This window comes from Budorcas taxicolor, chromosome 3 (genome assembly GCF_023091745.1).
Source record: "Budorcas taxicolor isolate Tak-1 chromosome 3, Takin1.1, whole genome shotgun sequence".
Lineage (NCBI taxonomy): Eukaryota > Metazoa > Chordata > Mammalia > Artiodactyla > Bovidae > Budorcas > Budorcas taxicolor.
The window spans coordinates 46,543,521-46,559,572 of record NC_068912.1 but is presented as its reverse complement, the minus strand read 5'-3'; the positions used below and the strand labels follow the sequence as shown (position 1 = coordinate 46,559,572).

Genomic DNA, 16,052 nt, shown 5'->3' with positions numbered 1-16,052 from the left:
GAGATGGTGATGGACAGGGAGTCCTGGCGTGCTGCGATTCATGGGGTCACAAAGAGTCAGACACGACTGAGTGACTGAAATGAACTGAACTGAACTGAACTGACCTTATTTCTCCCTTTTCTTTGTCTGCGTAGTTGTTTCTTTGTCCCCCTTTTCCTTTGACTGTTCGGATGATTAATGAATCATTGCTGCTTCACCCAAAAACTGAATGGAGAAAGAAGCAAGGATGAGAGTCCCCCTTCTTGAATCACTACAATGCCTATTTTAGATACTTCTCTAGAAAGACACAAGTCCCATGTGCTCTTCAGATATATTTCATTTTTTCAAAAAAATTTTTCCCCTTTGGCCACACTGTGCGGCATGTGTGATCTTAGTTCTCTGACCAGGGATCGAACCTGCATTCTTTGCATTGGAAGCAGACTTTAACCACTGGATCCATAGGGAAGTCCCTTTAGACTATGTTTTGAATGCAAGTTACTCAGTTTTAAAATATTACTGAGAGCATTTCAGAGCACGTCCCCTGGGTTTCTAGCTATTAATAGAAGTGGGATCACTTCTGCGTGCTTAGGTCACTGTTGTACTAATTTCCCAAGTTATAGGGAGTCTTGGGGTACCATTTAATTCTCTCACAGCAAGCCAATTTTACTTGAGATCACACAATTTCTTAGCTTTCTGTGTCTCATTCTGGGAGTGAAGTGATCTAGTGAAGTCATCATTTATAAGTGATCTTATGCTAAAAATTCACTTACTGACTGACAATACCACTTACATTTATAAAGCAAAGATATGAACAGTATGAATATGATATTTCACTATTACTGTTCACAGGAGTTTTCTTTTTTCTGAAATCCTATGCTTTTAGAAGAATAACATGAATATATTCTGTCTGAAAAGAAGTAAGGCCAGTGGATGAAAGATACATGGAAGCAGGTATAAGGCATGGAAAGATGAGGCAGAACTTGCTTATAGTTTTAACTGGATACCTTGTAATGTAATACATTATCTGTCACTGTGAATATAGAGGCTTGATAACCAGATGTGCAGAAGAGATTAGAATCCTGGATGAAGTGCCACAATGGGCCACACTACAGCTCATAGGAGTTTGCTTTTGCAGGGTGATAAAACCCAGGATGGGAAAGTTAACTCTCTGGAAGGATGAACTTTAACCAATGGGCAACAGAAGGCTGAAGGAAATGGGAGATAAATTTCTTCTTCATTTTCACTGAAATAGATAGTCCCAAGTCCCAAGGCATGGGTTTTTAAATTTTTTTTTTCATTCTTCTTTTTTTTTTTTCTTTTCCTTCTGTGCCACCAGCTTGCAGGATCTCATTTCTATGGTGAGGGACTGAACCTGGGCCACCTCAGTGAAACAGCTGAGTCCTAACCACTGGACCACCAGGGAATTCCTTCAAGGCACTGGTTTTTCTCTAGAGTGTCTGAAGGCAATCCACATTGCCAACTGCTCTTCGCTTGTCTTTGCATCTTGTGAAGCAGTGGCCAACTCAGTAACACATTACTTTGTATTCAAATGGCATCTTCTTTCTCACTTCTATTTTCTTTTACTCTTTCTATCCTAGATTTAACCTTCCAACAAAACATCAGCCCTTGATCTTTCCCTTAGACTGAACTAAGACTAGCCACATGCAAGAATTGTTGTTGCTGTTGTTTAGTTGCTAAGTTGCGTCCAACTCTTTTGTGACCCCATGAACTGTAGCCCACAGGCTCCTCTGTCCATGGGATTTCCCAGGCAAGAATACTGGAGTGGGTTGCCATTTCCTTCTCCAGGGAATCTTCTCAACCCAGGGATTCAAACTTGCATCACCTGCACTTATAGGAGGAGTTTTTCGTTTTTTTAATGCTGAGCCAGTGGGCAAGCCTACATGCTGGAATAAAGGGCTGCCAACTTTGTTTTAAAATTCTTTGTCAGTGCATACAAATGCTAGTGGGGGTATGATGAGGAGGATCATTTCAGCCTAACATTTGTGGGGTACTTTGTTGCAGGTACTATTACAAATGCTTTACATTTGACAGTGTTTACTCTTCACCTCCATCTTACCAAGTAGGTATTGCTATTATTCCCACTTCATAGACAACAAAACTGAAGTGTAAAAAGTTCATAAACCTAATAAAGGCAAGGTCACACAGCTAGTGAGCAACAAAGCTAGGATTTCACTCTGCAGAATGTATGCATTTTCATTAGTGTCGAAACATTTATCAGTAGGGTTCAGTTTCTAAGGTCTCCCATGCCTAGCTGGCAATTCTGAGGCTGATATCATTGCCTGTGTAGCAGACTCTGGACAAGACCCTTGGGTCCCTGACACATGTTTATGGTTAGAATAAGGTCTCTGAACAGCTGAGATCCACTTCCTTTCAAGAATGTGGTTGTTGGGGCATCAGACTCTACCTCCTGGGCTATTTAGCTCACATGTTCACAATGAGTGAGTGAGTGAGTGAAGTCACTCAGTCGCATCCGACTCTTTGTGACCCAGTGGACGGTAGCTGACCAGGCTTCTCTGTCCATAGGATTTTCCAGGCAAGAGTACTGGAGTGGGTTGCCATTTCCTTCTCCAAGAGATCTTCCCAACCCAGGGATCGAACCCAGGTCTGCCAGTTGTAGGCAGACGTTTTACCATCTGAGCCACCAGGGAAGAGTGAAGCATCGCTAAACACACATTTAGTTGCACCAAAGTTTCTCATATCTTCCTGTGTAGAGGTTTATTACAGGTCTATTTTATTTTATGCTTACTTTGTAGATTCTCCTTGAATCATTTTTGCTCACCATCATCCAGTGCATATTATATCCATTCTACACACAAACAGATATGCCCAGGCTCATTCGTCTCCCTTATGAGACTACTTGGGCTGTACTACAAAGATTCCCACTTTGTGGTGTGTAAGATACTTACGACTCAAAGTGACCTACTTTCACCTACAAAATACTTGCGTTTTGCTCTATTTAAAATAATGACCATAGAATCTCTTTTAACAAAAGGTCATCTGTGTCAATTGACAGAACACAGAGGATCAGATCACCTGCCGTAATTGTAAATTAACGCTCTCCTGGTAACGCATTAACTACACACTATTGATCTATAGTTGAATCATAGAAGAACTACTGAGAAGTGATTTTACTTTCCTATTTTTTGTGCTTTTATTGCTTTTTCCATAATGCATTCTTTCAACTGGAATTTTCTCTAATTGTATCCATTTTTAATTTCCCACAGTGAGATGACTTCTCACTTGTAATTAGAATCTGTAAAACTTCATGTCTCTGTCTTAAAAGCTGTTTTGAAATCTATTGAACTGTAACTTTTATGCCATAAAAACATATATGATGCAAAGATACATATTTTTAGAAAGGCAAGCTTTTGAATGATTTTTTAAAAACTTAGATAAAACCAAAATCCATTTGGCCCTCTATCTGAAATTACAATTCATTGAACAGTCTACAATAAAATATTCAAAAGTTTCTCCTAAAAGCATTTTACGTGGGAGTATTGATGATGTGAATTCCATTCCTTGAGCAAACTTTTAACATATAAGTAAACAGTTTCTATCAGATACATTTTTTTAAGGAGTGTAAGTGCAAGAGGAAGATGCCAAAATCCATTAAGTATTTATAGATATCTGCACAGAATACTTCTGACAAAATCCAGATTTTCTCATGTTCATGTCCAATTCAATTGATAAAAATTCTTCTACTTAGTGGAACTGATTATAATCTTGCATCTCAATGGTGAATTTGATCATGCTCCTAGTTTAGACATAGGTCATCTGGCCTTAGCCTGCTTTCTGAATTGTGAATTAGCAGTTGCTTGAACCGGAGAGAGATTCTGAAATTTCCTTTACAACTTCTCAAACACCTTAAACTTATCACTGATTTTTAAAATTTCTAAATGGGAGACATAGTTGTGATTACTAAGCAGCAGCAGCAATGCTTTCTAACTCTCTATTCAGTCTGGATTCTGAACCCTAACTTAGTACCAAAATGAGTTTCTAAAATATTAAGGTGGATTTTTAAACAAATACACAATTATGCACATCTAAATTAGGTTGGGTTCTTCAAAATAATCACTTTGGTGGATGTTGGCACTCCTCAGAATAATTTTGTTACACCCTTTTGGACTTGTTCATTAAAGTCAGTTTATGGACTGAGAGAAAAAGAGACTCGTGATTTTGTATATGTAACTCAGTTCAACAACCAACTTTGTTCACTCAACTTGGCTCTCCTTAGCTTTGTTTATAGGAAATGAGATTCATTCTCAAAGTATGAAGAGTTGTTACTGATGGAACTGAAAATATCTTAGCTCCCAATTGACTATTTTAAATAGTCATTTGAGTGGATAAGTTATGAAATGATTACTTAAAAATTAGTTACATTCAATCACAATTCATTTCAAATAATAAATTGATAAAATGGAAAGATTCAGAGAAAACCAACATAGAAAACACAATGTTTGAAAAATAATATGAGAAAAAGAATATCTAAAATAGTGGGATTTTTTTTAACTGAAGAATAAAAAGGTAAATAGTAGTTTAAAATATTTTGTCAAACATATGAAGATTCTCTGATGAAGAAGTAAAACTAGTAGTTAACCATAGCTCTGCACACAAAGCTAAAAGGAACAAACAACATAAAGGATCTGGCCAGAGTCAGGAAAAAAATTTAGTCAAAGAACTTCACACAAGATCAGAAATTTCATATAGCTATATCTGCAAACATCTTAGCTAATTCATGGTTATTTTCTCACATAAAATAGTCATTGTGTGATACAGTTACTTTTACTTATAGTAAAACTATCATTCAAAAAGATTAGATTTAATTTCAATTAATTTCTTTTGAATGTAGATATTAATCTATCAAGTGGTGAGTGTATAATAATTCAAAAGCCTAGCAGGCTTCCATTTAGTTTCCTCTATTTGCTTATAAACAACGTGGCTGCCCTGGAATCAAGATGCTTTTCAAAAACTAAAACCTGTTCCATTAAAGAAACCATTTATTAAAGTAATTTAAAGATAATATAATAATTGACAGTAATTTGAGTTTTATTGAATGGATACTAAGAACATATTTTCCTTATATAGTATCCTAAGAATACAGGGTTTCTTTTATTTTTAAATAACTACTTGCATATTGTTCTTAACATTGTAAATGAAACACTCATTAAAGCTAGGAAACAAGAAATTGCATACTGGAAAGAAAACTATTAATATGTGTATTTTAACTAGCTGTGTGAAATAGTTCTGATGCCATTTAAAATAACTTTGAATGGTATCAACTATTCTACACTACCTTCAGGTATCATATAGCCTGACTTCAAAGTGAATGATGATGAAATAAAAAATACAAAATAATTTAAAAAAAGATTTTCCACTTACCCAACAAGAATTTAGAATACAGTAGGCAAAATTTTTACCATCCAAAAACCCCAACTTAAATGGTTGAAGCACTGAAGCCTTCCTGTGCATTATGACCAAGAGAGAATGTCTGCTACGCATCTGCATTCACGTGGAAATAGTGTCATCATGCTGCTTCAATTACTTCTTTTTCTCTAGTTTCAATAAAATAATACATCTCTTGATCACATTAAAAAATTCCATTTAGCTGGAACTAGCTTCATCAGAGTAGCTGATTATTGTTAAAAATTTATTTGGTTATATAACTCTAGTGAGTGTCTGTCATTTGACCATGACTCACAGCAAATGCCCACTACACTCTCTGTTTCTGTTGTATTTCAGGATTTTCTATTAATTTCAGTGACAAACCCACACAAAAGAAATGGGTTTTAAGAAAATACCCATACAATCTCAATGAAGGCACAGGTCATAATTATACATGAATGAACTGATGGCTTCCTATAATTTCTGATGTCCTGAATCAAAGTCCTTAGAAGACTGAATTGTAATGGCAGTATCATTAAATTAAATTATAGAAAATCAAAGTAATTCAGTGGGAAAAAAAGGTAGTATAGTACTTATATCCTCTATATATATACAATAAAGGAGAGTGAACATTTTGTGATGAAACTTATCACTAAAACCAACTGACTCAGTCTGGGTTTTGGTTGCAATAGAAATTCCTAAGTAGCTTTTTATTAACAGAAATTTTAGACTAACACTTAAGTCAGATGAAGGGGATATAGAATTCTGAAGGCTAAGTCTGGGACAAATGATTTAAACTAAAAGTAAAAAAAAAAAAAAAAAAAAGCCAGGGTTAATTTATTAACATAATCATTTCAAACTATTTTAAAGGGAAATTATTCAAATTGTTTATTTACTATCCCTTTTCTAAATAACTCATGAACATCCAGAAGCAAACTTCTTTTTTTCACAGTAGCCCTTTGAAAGATTTAAGACTGAAAGAGTTTATGAAGAGTTTGAAAATGTAATTTAGCAAAGGGATATTTATAAATTTCAGCACTCAGTATCTGAAATTTACTAATAATATTCATTTAGAATTTTTATAGATCTAACTTGCATATTAAAACTAATGAGAGCCTATCAAAAAACATGAAAAATAAAATTTCAAGACACTGGGGTTCACAAATGAATTAAGTTAGTTGACTTGACTGACTAATATGAGCAGTTACCCAAGAAAACAGACCCATAATCAGTTTTAAACCTTATTTCTTGGCCAACGTGTTGCATCTTGTTCTGTTGTAATAGTCATTTTTACTCCAAAATTGTTTCAGGGAAATGCTCTGGAATATTGAAATTACTCTCCAGCTAACTGCTTAGTTTTTCTATTCAACATTAACTGAAGCATTTTTAAAGTAGGGTTATCCATAGGGTCACAAACAGTCAGACATGACTTAGCAACTGAACAACAATAAACTGGATATTTTACCACTAAAATGTTAAAATATTTGTCAAAGCATGTTGCAGAATAAGATAACAGAAATAAACAGTGCCAATGAGAAATGGTGAAAGTGAAAGTCACTCAGTCGTGTCCAATTTCTTGCGACCCCATGGACTGTAGCCCGCAAGGCTCGTCTGTTCATGGAATTCTCCAGGCAAGAATACTGGAGTTGGTTGCCATGCCCTTCTCCAGAGCATCTTCCTGACCCAGGTCTTCTGCATTGCAGGCAGGCTTTTCACCAATGACACATTCTTAAAAATGGTAAAAGACTTTGAAAAGCAAAAAATTGCCTATTAACAATGAATTCTGAAACCCTAAAAGACGATTTCCATTTATATAAACTGCAAGGTGGTCTAAAATATTTTGTGATTTTTTTAATATTTCAGTTAAACTCTCAATTGGCAAAAATTTAAGCAAATGATGTTACAACCTAAATATTTTTATTCGATAAAAATTTTCCTGACTCCCCACCTTCAGTTGTTTATACAAATGTTTCCTTTGCAGTGAAGCCTCTTTTTTCACATCATGTATCATCTTACATATCAGGTAATATACTTATGTTCCATATTTATCATATCTTTGTCCTCACTAGAATGTAAGTGACATGAGGCAATGAACTTTTGCTTTTTCTACTCACAGAAGTATGTATTCCAAATTCCTAGAATAGGAATGCAGGCATGTAAATTCTCAATAAATATTTATTGAATAAATAAATGAATGATTCTCTGTAATATGTACTGATTAACAAGAAATGCATGTTCTGTCACACTTATCAAACCAAGGAAAAAAATTTTAATTTTCTGTTTTTGAAATGTCATTACTTTTTCTAAAGTCACCTAGAAGGTCATGGTTATTGAATGCATTTAAAACTGAATTTGAAATTGCAACTTTGAGTATAATTCTTTATTCCAGCAGTGAATTCACCTATCTATGTAGTTTACATATGTGTATCAAGAATATTAGAATCAAATGTTTAAACATTAAATTTAGTTTAATCACAATTCTGTACCTATTACTTCTCTTTCTATACTCCAATGTATCAGCACCATCATGCTATTTAAATACACGTCATTTGTATGATGCTGTCTTGTAAAAACTGTGTCTTGTCAGTACACATTTTACATTTGAGTAGAAATAGTTAGAAAAATAGATTTCATAGTAGTCCACCTTAAGATATATAAGTGGATGATCTTTTCAAAGGAAATATGACAGAACCAGAGAAGAGGATGATGTAGGCAGTAAGAACCAGGGAAGAAATGGCAACAGAAAATGGGAGGGTGATGATGGAGGGATTTAGGGCCTTGAAGTGTTCAAAAAATTGCCAGAGGGAATTTAATGGCGATTTTTTTTTTTAAGACGAATAAAAACTGATGCTTACCCAAGGCCCAGCTGACATTAAGCATTGTGAATTTGGAGAAAATTCAATTGACAGAGTTACCTGAATTTCTCTAATAATATTCAGCAGCCCAGAACCATAGCAAATGAAAGATTAGATTAACCCAGGTCTAAGAAGTAGAACAGGGTAAAACTTAGCTACAATGGAAGAGATATAGAAATATTACACATTTTCCACCCTATTCAAATGCCAAGTCAAAATTGTAAATTCAAGGATTTTCCCACTCATAACTGTCCTAAATATATCTTAATACTGTTTTTCTTCCCTGGTGGCTCAGATGGTAAAGCGTCTGCCTGCAATGTGGGAGACCTGGGTTCGATCCCTGGGTTGGGAAGATCTCCTGGAGAAGGAAACAGCAACTCACTCTAGTACTCTTGCCTGGAGAATCCCACGGATGGAGGAACCTAATAGGCTACAGTCCATGGGGTCGCAAAGAGTCGGACACGACTGAGCAATTTCACTTTCACTTTTCACTTTCACTTTAGGTAAAATTGGTTTAAAATATTTTCTGGCTGAATAAAAACGTGACTAAAACTAATGACACATCAGTTCAGTTCAGTCGCTCAGTCATGCCTGACTATTTGCGACTCATTGACTGCAGCACTCCAGGCCTCCCTGTCCATCACCAACTCCTGGAGCTTACTCAAACTCGTGTCTATTGAGTTGGTGATGCCATCTAACTAGCTCATCCTCTGTCGTCCCCTTCTCCTCTCGCTTTCAATCTTTCCCAATAACAAGGTCTTTTCAAATGAGTCAGGTCTTTGCATCAGGTGGCCAAAGTGCTGGAGTTTCAGCTTCAACATCAGTCCTTCCAATGAATATTCAGGACTGATTTCCTTTAGGATGGACTGGTTGGATCTCCTTGCAGTCCAAGGGTCTTTCAAGAGTCTTCTACAACACCACAGTTCAAAAGCATCAATTCTTCAGTGTTCAGCTTTCTTTATAGTCCAACTCTCACATCCATATATGACCACTGGAAACACCATAGCCTTGACTAGATGGACCTCATTGGCAAAGTAATGTCTCTGCTTTTTAGTATGCTATCTAGGTTGGTCATAACTTTCCTTCCAAGAAGTAAACATCTTTTAATTTCATGGCTGCAGACACCATCTGCAGTGATTTTGGAGCCCCCAAAACTAAAGTCTGCCACTGCTTCCACTGTTTCTCCATCTATTTGCCATGAAGTGATGTGACAAGACGTCATGACCTTAGTCTTCTGAATGTTGAACTTTAACCCAACTTTTTTGCTCTCCTCTTTCACTTTCATCAAGAGGCTCTTTAGTTCTCCTTCATTTTCTGCCATAAGGGTAGTGTCATCTGCATATCTGAGGTTATTGGTATTTCTCCCGGCAATCTTGATTCCAGCTTGTGTTTCTTTCAGTCCAGCGTTTCTCATGATGTACTCTGCAAATAAGTTAAATAAGCAGGGTGACAATATACAGCCTTGTCATACTCCTTTTCCTATTTGGAACCAGTCTGTTGTTCCATGTCCAGTTCTAACTGTTGCTTCCTGACCTGCATATGGTTTTCTCAAGAGGCAGGTCACGTGGTCTGGTATTCCCATCTCTTTCAGAATTTTCCACAGTTTCTTGTGATCCACACAGTCAAAGGCTTTGACATAGTCAATAAAGCAGAAATAGATGTTTTTCTGGAACTCTCTTGCTCTTTTGATGATCCAGCAGATGTTGGCAATTTGATCTCTGGTTCCTTTGCTTTTTCTAAAACCAGCTTGAACATTTGGAAGTTCACAGTTCACGTATTGCTGGAGCCTGGCTTGGAGAATTTTAAGCATTACTTTACTAGCGTGTGAGCAGTGGGTTTTTAATACACACCACACTAGATAATTCAGATCGAAAGACAACATAATATCTAGAAGGTATAGCAGCATACTATATAAGTAATTTTGAGCATTACTTTGCTAGTGTGTGAGATGAGTGCAATTGTGCAGTAGCTTGAGCATTCTTTGGCATTGCCTATTTTAGGGATTGGAATGGAAACTGACCTTTTTCAGTCCTGTGGCCACTGCTAAGTTTTCCAAATTAGCTGGCATATTGAGTGCAGCACTTTCACAGCATCATCTTTTAAGATTTGAAATAGGTCAACTGGAATTCCATCACCACCACTAGCTTTGGCCCACTTGACTTCACATTCCAGGATGTCTGGCTCTAGGTGAGTGATCACATCATAGTGATTATCTGGGTCATGAAGATCTTTTTTGTACAGTTCTTCTGTGTGTTCTTGCCACCTCTTCTTAATATCTTCTGCTTCTGTTAGGTCCATACCATTTCTGTCCTTTATTGAGTCTATATTTGAATGAAATGTTCCCTTGGTTTCACTAATTTTCTTGAGGAGATCTCTAGTCTTTCCTATTCTATTGTTTTCCTCTATTTCTTTGCACTGAGCACTGAGGAAGGCTTTCTTATCTCTCCTTGCTATTCTTTGGAACTCTGCATTCAAATGGGTATATCTTTTCTCCTTTGCTTTTTGCTCCTCTTCTTTTCACAGCTATTTGTAAGGTCCTCTCAGACAGCCATTTTGCTTTTTTGCATTTCTTTTTTTGGGGATGGTCTTGTTCCCTGTCTCCTGTATTATGTTATGAACTTCCGTCCATACTTCACCAGGCACTCTGTCTATCAGATCTAGTCCCTTAATCTATTTCTCACTTCCACTGTATAGTCGTTGGGATTTGACTTAGGTCCTACCTGAATGGTCTAGTGGTTTTCCCTACTTTCTTCAATTTAAGTCTGAACTTGCCAATAAGGAGTTCATGATCTGAGCCACAGTCATCTCCCAGTCTTGTTTTTGCTGCCTGTATAGAGAGCTTCTCCATCTTGGCTGCAAAGAATATAATCAATCTGATTTCGGTGTCAACCATCTGGTGATGTCCATAATGACACATAATTGATACATAACCTGCAATTTCACACCAATAAAAAACTGTGTGTGTAAATTTACATTTCTAACAACATCAACTGGGAGTCAATATTTTACGTAGCTGGAAAGTCTCCAAGCCTAAGCTGAAGGAGCACTTTGGTGGCCATTTTTTAATACCATGTTGACCCTCTCATCCCCTCTTCACAATCTGGTAAAAAAAATCACAACTCAAGCACACGTACTTAAAAAATTCATTCAACAAATGTTTACTGTATTTCTATACACCAGCCAATACATCAGGTGACTAGTGTTTTATGATGATGCTTGGCATGAAAAGATACATTAAGCCAAGTGGATTTCCTCTTTTGAAAATTTAAGCCAAGAGATAGATACTCAGCTGGTAAAGTATTTCATGTAAAAGGTGGAACTGAAGGACCGCTATGTAGAATGGCCCATGATGAGCATGTGCTAGCAGTTCAGAGGAGGCAGAAGTGAGGAGTAAGTCTTAAAGAGGAACAGACAGAACTATAGATTCCTTTTGGGAAAAATCACATGGCTCACAAAAGAGAGGTGGCAAAGGTCTCTGCCCTCTCTGGGTAGAGAACTGCCCCATTGGTTCCTGTAGTTCCTGTCTGCATTTATAAATACTATACAATAGGCTTCATTTTCTTCAGGAAGTTTGAATGATTATTTGCTTTTCAATCTCAGATGAGCCTAAGCAGAAACTGCAATTTGAGTGATTATTTCACCACATGTTTTTACGAGGACACATAGCACTTTCTATATTCACATATCTGCATTGTATTTACATATCTGTATATCTGCTCTGTATTCTTTCTTCCTTTCTGACGCCCCAAAGTACCTTCTTTCATAATTTTTCTTTTTCTTTTTTTTTTACATGTCGATGTATGGCAAAACCAATACAATATTGTAAAGTAATTAACCTCCAATTAAAATAAATAAATTTATATTAAAAATAAATAAATACATTAAAAAAAAGAAAGAAAGAGTATAACAAAGTGTAGTGAAATTTAGCAAACTTAAAAAAAATTTTTTTTCTTTTCTTAAGGAACTTCTTCCGTCATTCATTTAGTTATGCTTCCTGGAAATAAATTCTTGGTATTTCTTGAGTTAAGAATGTTTTATCTTTCTTTCTTGAGGGAAATAGGATTCTGGGTTGATCTTTTCTTTCAACAACTGAAAACTTTTGTCCCACTTTCTGGATTTCATGGTTTCTCATGCGAAATCTATTGTCATTAGAATTTTTTGTTCCTTATAAGTAAAATGTCATGGTTTTCTTGTTTTCAAGGGGTTGTTTGTCTTTAGTTTTCAGAAGTGTGATGATGATATGTTTTGGTATGGATTTCTTTATGCCTCTCAAATTTGGGATTCATTCAACTTCTTGAATCTTATAAGTTTATGTCTCTTGCAAAAATTGAGAAGTTTTCAGATGTTATTTCCTTTTCATCCCCTCTTTCCTTGATCTCTCCTCTGGCATTCTGATAACATGAATATTAGATCTTCTGCTGTACTCCCGCAGTTCTTTGATACTCTGTCCATTTTTTCCCTTTCAGTCTTTTTTCTCTCTCTTTTTCAGATGGGTTAATTTCTACTTCTCTATCTTCCGTTTCACTGATAATTTCTCTGTCCTCCCCATTCTGCTGTTGAGGCTGTCAACTGACTTCTGTATTTGCTATTGTATTTTTTAGTACTGAAGTTTTCATTTTTTCAGTACTGAAGTACTTTATATCCTCTATTTTTTGAGACCTTTCATATTTTCCATTTGTTTCAGGCATATTTGTAATCGCCATGTTAGAGAAATTTTATGATGACTGATTTCAAAATCTTCATCAGATCACTCTAAATCTCTGTTAGCTTGGTATTGGCATCTATTAATTGTCTTTTACCATTCACCTTGAGATCTTGCTGAGTCTTGGTATGGTGAGTGATTTTCAATTGAAACACTGACATTTTGAGTACTATGTTAAGTGAGTCTTCATCTTATTTAGAACAGTTTTAGCTGGCTTTTCTGAATACCATTCTGGCAGGGGAGGGGGGAGGTTGCTGCCTCCTTTCTGCCCAGGTACCCTACTTGACCTCCATTGACTCTGAAGGACATTCTCCATGTTACTGCCAGGATAGGATAGGAGATCTGGCTCCCCACTAGGCCTCCGCTGACACCAGGGGACTGTGGTGGAAGGGACAGAGTGGCCTTGTTACCACTGGGTAGTGATAAAAGTCCTCATTCCTCATTAGTCTTCCTCTGACAGTGTCCCAAAGGGGAGGAGAAGGGATACCTCATCACTGTCAGTTGCGGTGGAAGTCCATGCCTCCAACATGTGGGGAGATCATTACTGCCCACGGGCAATGCTAGTGTCTTGTTACAGCCTCCTGAGACTGGAAGTATAAGACTCATGCTTGTACTTTGTTTGTGTGGACAGGTTTGGCACTGCAGGTTTTAGCTGCAGCATTTGGCTGGAGTAGAGCAGTCATGGTCTCAAAGTTTTCTGTCTGCTAGGCTGCCCTTTCTTGGTTCTCTAGCTACAAAGGGTATATATATATATACTTTTTTGTTTTTTGGTGTGGGGAGGGTCTACCCCTGTTGTTGTTTTCCTGTTGCTGGCTTCTTTGGATCCAAGTCTGGATATATGAGGCAAAAAGAAAACCCAGGAAACTCTCCACTCTGTTGTGCCCTGGGTCCTGAGATTCCTAGCCAGACTGCCTTCTCCTCACATTTCAGAGTCTCTTTATGTTAGTTTTATATATAAAGTTCAGAAGCATAGGAAAAATTACATCTACTCCATCTTCTTGGAAGCAGAAGTCTGACTCCATTAACATTTTGATATATGTTGTTTTCACTTTATATTTCATAATGGGATGTTAACTCCAATTGTCAATTTGGCAACATATTATTTTACACTTTACATTCTTGCCAAAGAATATAAGAGATGCTAAACACTCTGCTCCCCAATTACCATCAATGCTAGGTAGTAAGAAGCCATATTAAAGGAATATGACCTCAGAAGTCACAGCCTACTTGCCATGTGAAAAATTTTACCTCTGGTTCACATCACATCACTGAAACCTGCATATCTAGCCCCTGAGAGTAATGCTTATACTATAAAATGCGGGGGCACTGTACTGCATCTACACTGAACAAGATTATAATGTAAAAAGCAAGTATATAATTAATAAAAAATAAAGTGATTTCTAAGTTATTTGTAGAGGGTTAATAGCAGTATGATGCACTACATCTCAAAGTATCCTTTTATGAAAACAATGAAAGAATCTCCCTCAGCTTTATATCACAAGGAGGTAAATAACCAATTTATTTCTATATTTTGAAAAACTGTGATTTCCTTGCTTTGGCTACCAGGAAGTTCAGAGTCACTTTGGTCAATCCTTACAGTACCATACAGCAGAGATTTTCTATTGGCCTTACCCTCGGCTTCTTTTATTTTTCAGTCAAGATTCTGCTTTTACCCAGGTTTCCTCATGTATTTGGTTTTTATCCAGTAGCACAGTATGCATTTTGGTACCTGATCCCATTTATTTTAGAAACGTACAGGTGCACAAATACGTTTTAAAAAATAGAGGGTTTATAAGCTCTTAAAAGGATAGGAAATGATAGGAAATGAACCTCAGGGTTGTTCTCAACTCATAATAGAAACTTAATAAGTGCCACCCAGTTTGATCCCACAAGGATTCTTTCTTAAGAGACCCTACAAGAACATATTTGTTGTCACATAATTTACACTTTATTTGTTAGATGGGGCTTTATGAAGGGACAGACAAACACAAGTATTACCTGGAGCACCGAAGCACCACTGTGGAGAAACTGAAGACCACTTTCAGCTGAGTCAATTCCACCAGTGGCCAAAATGGGAAATCCAGGCAAAGCGCGAGCAATGGTGGTCACAGCTCTCAAAGCAATAGGTCTGATGGCTATGCCTATGGAAAATAAGGGTGATCAATGGTTAGAATATTGACCACTTGAGCATATTGCCTTATAACACTACTGTGTGATGGTATAACACTACAGTGTTGTACTAGACAAAATTCAGTTTCATCTCTACTTAAGATATATGAGTATGCAAAATAGAAACATTGTTATGTTTCAAAGTATGTTAATTTATAAATGGATATATTCTTATTTTAAGGACTTTGATGCTATTATTGCATGCAGGAATGTTATGCAAGTGGGTACAGCAGTGCAAACTCCTGCATAAAATACATACATACTACAATTTGATATATAGTACCGTGTAAAAGATTGTATGGAACACTCAAGCATCTGTTTGAGAAAGAACAAGGAATGGCAGATTTTGTAAAAGAAAAACAATCACATACAGTGCATAAATAGACATACAGCTCTGTTATGTTTCCACGAAGTATAAAGCAGCTGGTGTGAATCGAGATAGTGCAAAACAAGTAAGGTGCTGATGAACTTACAGATTCCATATTGCATTTTACATGTATTTTCCCAAATCTGATGAAACATAGTGAGCCTAGTCTAATTTTCATATGTTAGAAAATTTTAACCTAAAGAGAATTTACTAGAATTCAGTAATTAGAGAGTGTATATTTGATTTTTTATACATTATTTAACTAAACATTACCAATACATTATTTGCTAAGTGTAATAAAAGCTGCAGGGATGGACAGAAGACATCATTTTTTAGGTCATATTTCACATGATTACACTTTATAAGGCTGCTTAGACTCTCAAGGGTTAACACAATACAGAGTAAATTAATGTTCTCACAATATAGATATAATTTAATATTTCTGATGTACACTCATAAGCCAATGGTCCCTTAAAGGCATTTTCTGAAGTAAAAGTAGTTTCTTTTGTGCAAGAATGTGGCATTGCCTCAACCAGACCCCTACAAACAACTAAACAAGTGAAAGGTAAAACAAGTC

General features: G+C 36.4%; 1 protein-coding gene across 1 annotated transcript in view; it reads right to left on the bottom strand.

Annotated features, from left to right (window-relative positions):
- Nucleotides 1-16,052, bottom strand: part of DPYD (dihydropyrimidine dehydrogenase) — a 934,615-nt gene that overhangs the window by 160,610 nt on the left and 757,953 nt on the right. Inside the window, exon 19 of the mRNA XM_052637354.1 lies at nucleotides 14,938-15,080. Coding sequence (XP_052493314.1) covers nucleotides 14,938-15,080 — 143 coding nt within the window. The remainder of the gene's footprint in view (nucleotides 1-14,937; nucleotides 15,081-16,052) is intronic.